General features: G+C 53.8%; 1 protein-coding gene across 2 annotated transcripts in view; it reads right to left on the minus strand.

Annotated features, from left to right (window-relative positions):
• Positions 1–600: 600 nt before the first annotated feature.
• Ccdc88c (coiled-coil domain containing 88C) overlaps positions 601–3,602 on the minus strand; it is a 127,305-nt gene continuing 124,303 nt past the window's right edge. For both annotated transcript variants that reach the window (XM_013346728.2, XM_026780707.1), the window contains one exon: positions 601–2,662. In XM_013346728.2, coding sequence (XP_013202182.2) covers positions 1,670–2,662 — 993 coding nt within the window. In that variant the 3' untranslated portion in view covers positions 601–1,669. The remainder of the gene's footprint in view (positions 2,663–3,602) is intronic.

A 3,602-nucleotide genomic window follows, 5' to 3' on the forward strand; every position in this document is an offset into this window, starting at 1 on the left:
GCTCCAACAGACTGCAGATCCTCGGGAAGGAAGGGCAGGGCCAGGAGGCAAGAGCAGCTCACACAGGAAGTCTGGTGAGGGAGGAAAGGAACTTGAAATACCAGGTGGACCAGGAAACAGGACACGATTCGGTCACCTGGGGAGATTAATTTCCTAGTCCCATTCATCCACCTGATTTAAATCCAAATCCAAGATTAGCACTTGGGAGCTGTGTAAGGGGATCTTATTCTGGCTGCAGAGTCCTATGACTAACTGCAGCTCCCCCGAAGCTGGCTACATGTGACACGGACCACGGGGGCTGCTGTCACTTCCAGGTCAGCTCTGTTCTTTACCTTCGTCTTGCTGGCTGTGCAGCTCTGCATATCCAATGACTCGGTCAACTATGGACCCCCAAGCCGAGGAGCCTGGGGTATCAGAGGAAGCCCTAGTTTGTGGTAGCTCACTGCATGCAGCCATGGTGTTCACTGAAGAAAGCCAGGACTCACTCAGGTTCCATTCTGTTTTATTATGGCCCTGCCCTTGTCTTCCAAAAAGAAAGGCTATTTAACACACAACCCAAACACCCTTACCATGGATCTTGTTAACATACAGAGATCTCCCCTGTTTCCTCCTTAGCACGTTACACCAAAACAGAAAATAAATCGTTCAGTCCATTCCAGGAAAAAGCACCATTACAACAGGAAACGCAACATGTCAGGAATTGGACCGAATATAAAAACAGCAGGTCAGACCCTGAAAGAATGACTTCCAACATAATAGGAACATAAATAAGCCCCCGAAAGTATATCTATATATATATATATATATTCATGTGTGCACATATATATTAAAGAAATTTGGTTTCTACCCCCCAAAGTTATTCAGAAATAACAACATTCCATCTGAGCTAAGGAAGGCCGGGTGCAACAGCCACATCACAAAGGAGCATGGCTTGGCATTCCCTCTGTACTAACCATGCCGGCCAGTCAGTCCATCGCTGGGACACTTCACACCCTAGGCCTAGCAGATCCAGTGTTTGTAAAGGCTGGTCCCTGGGCAGCCTCAAAATCCAGTAACAGAGCCCAGAGCCTGGGGCTGATCCTGGAGCTTGGTTCTGCTGTAGGGACAAGCCTGGAGCCTAGAAATGAGATGGCCACCACCCTGGGTTTAACAGCCAGCCCTGCCCTGGGCTTTTCCCAACACCCTGTAGATCTTTGCAGTTTGCCCAGCCCAGGCCTTTCCCTAGGATCAATGGCTTTTAGATGGGAGACCTAGAGTTGGGACTTGGCTCTGTGAGCCCGGTGCACATGTATGTATTCACACGTGCACACACATGCTTTAGCGGAGGTCGACAGGTTGCAAGTGAGTGTTCCTACTCAAGTAGTGTCTCTTCCTATGTAAACTGGTTTTGCCACTGAATTCTAAACAGTCCCCCTGCTAAAGAGATCTGTCCATTAGACACCAGCTACCAGAAGCTGTGGACATAGAAGATAAGTTACGGACCCTGGAGAGCAATCCTCTTAGGGCTTGGCACAGTGTTTCCATCAACCAATAGGATGACTGTGTGGGAACCCCATTCCCCTTTCCACACCCTTTCCTGGCACCCTGGGCAAACAGGAGAAAAGGCCATTGTAATCAGAAGGCGCACAGACAGTTTGGGGTTTGCAAACCGCAGATCCAATGACAAGAGTCACACACAACCATACTCATACCACACTGTTTGTGGGTCCCCACCTGGCTCTGGGGATGCTGGTGTGCTCTTTGAGCTGTTCCCTTGACTGAAGTCATTAGGGCCCCGGCTAACATGAGGAGCCAACTCGGGAGACCGACCAGGACTTTTGGTCAGGAGCCCCTCGCTGTAGCAATGCCCCACGCCCCCATCTCCTTCTGAGGTGCTGAGCCCTGATCGTACAGGAACAACGGTGGCTATCTCCCCGGAGTGTGGTGACACTTTGGGTTTTGTCCTGGCAGCAGGAGACACAATGGGAGAAAAGTGCTGGATCGGGGGGTTGCTACCGCTGCTACACACAGTGGCCAGGGCTGGGGCAGTGGCAGACTGCTGTAGGGGGGCCAGCCTCTCCTCCTTTGGGGGAGCCAGAGAGAAGCGCCTTGTGTCCAATGGCCGGCCACGAGGACCCGGGCCTGGAGAGGAGCTGTCAGCTTTTCCTGCCAGTGGAGTCCGCTCCCGGGCCAGACTGTGGGAACCCTGCACGTTGTGGCTGCCTGTGTCTCTGGTTCCTGCAGCCTCAAGACACCCAGGCTTCTGAGGAGACTCTGGCCTGCAGGCTTCTGGCCCACTGGCCCGGAGGAGGTCAGCCGAAGCCAGGCTGAAGGTTCTGCTCAGAGACGCACTTCGGCTAGCAGGCATGTGGCAAGTCGGGGGCATCGTGGCTTGCCTGGGTCTACCCAGAGACAGGCTCTGGGGAGGCTGGACCTGTCTCGAAGGAACCCCAGCCAAGGCTTCTGCCTCAGACTGTCTCAAGTTGGGCTTTACATAATGCCCTGGTTTCAGCCGCTGCCCCTCAGAGGTGTTGACTGACATTTTGATGGTGGGAGCCACAAAGTTGGTGGGCATCTTGGCTCCGTCTTTCCTAGTTGGTCTTAGCTGGCCTCCCATGGCTGGAGGATCATGGGCCTTTCGGAAGTTGTCACTAAGAAGGTCATCATGGCAGCTGGGAGTGTCCTGGGGAGGGGAGAGAACAGAAGTGGAAAATTAGGCCTGAGGGTCCTCGGGAGTCCAGACTGACATTTCTTTTTCTTATGGGCTTCTAGGCATGCCCGGGAAGCAGTCTCGGATGTGGGGCCAGGAGCGCTGGAGACACTGGGTAAAGAACCCCAGACATCACCCAGGCAGCCCACTGCCTAGGCAGACACAGAGAGAAGTGACTTCTCATAAAGCCACAGTTTTAATGCCCACAATGAGACCTGGGAAGAGCCGGCTGCTTCAGTCCATTTCCTCCCTATGGTACAGAGCAGGAGTGAGAAGTTTTGGGGGGTGAATCAACCCTTCTTTCTCCATCCATCCCACAGGCTTGGGCACTCACGAGGACAGGAGAGACAAGACACACACCACAACTGGCACCGCCACCCACATCTTCCTCTCAAGAACAGGAGGGGAGGAGGTGGAGGCCAGAGATGAGGACCCGGAGTGGAGATGCCCATCCCGGGCTCCAGGAAACTGCCTCCCTAGGGCTCTGCTTCTATCCGGGAGAAGGTATCCTTTGCCACCACCCTGGACACAGTAAAGCTATGGGAGGCAAAGGTCTGTGACACCGGTAGGGTCTGTAGTCTGTAGCATCTCATAGGCTGACAGAGGCAGCCGTCAAGGCGAGGTGTTCTTTCCAAGGCTGACAGGAGGGCTGGTAAGACAGGCTCGGGGGTAAAAATGCTTGCCACCAAGGCTGACAACCCGAGTCAGCTCTCCAGGACCCATTGGTGGAAGGGAGAAACCAACTCCCACAGCTGTCCTCTGATGTCCACATTGTTGTTCTTTTGAAAAACTACAACTCCCATGCTCCTCCTGGACTACGGATACCTGTGCGCACCCCAGATACCCTTGCGCTCCCCGTTAAAAGGCAGGGCCACACAAGGCCCCCCCCCGTTTGTCTTTCCTCGTGTGTCCC

The sequence above is a fragment of the Microtus ochrogaster genome, chromosome 1 (genome assembly GCF_000317375.1).
Source record: "Microtus ochrogaster isolate Prairie Vole_2 chromosome 1, MicOch1.0, whole genome shotgun sequence".
NCBI classification, from domain to species: domain Eukaryota; kingdom Metazoa; phylum Chordata; class Mammalia; order Rodentia; family Cricetidae; genus Microtus; species Microtus ochrogaster.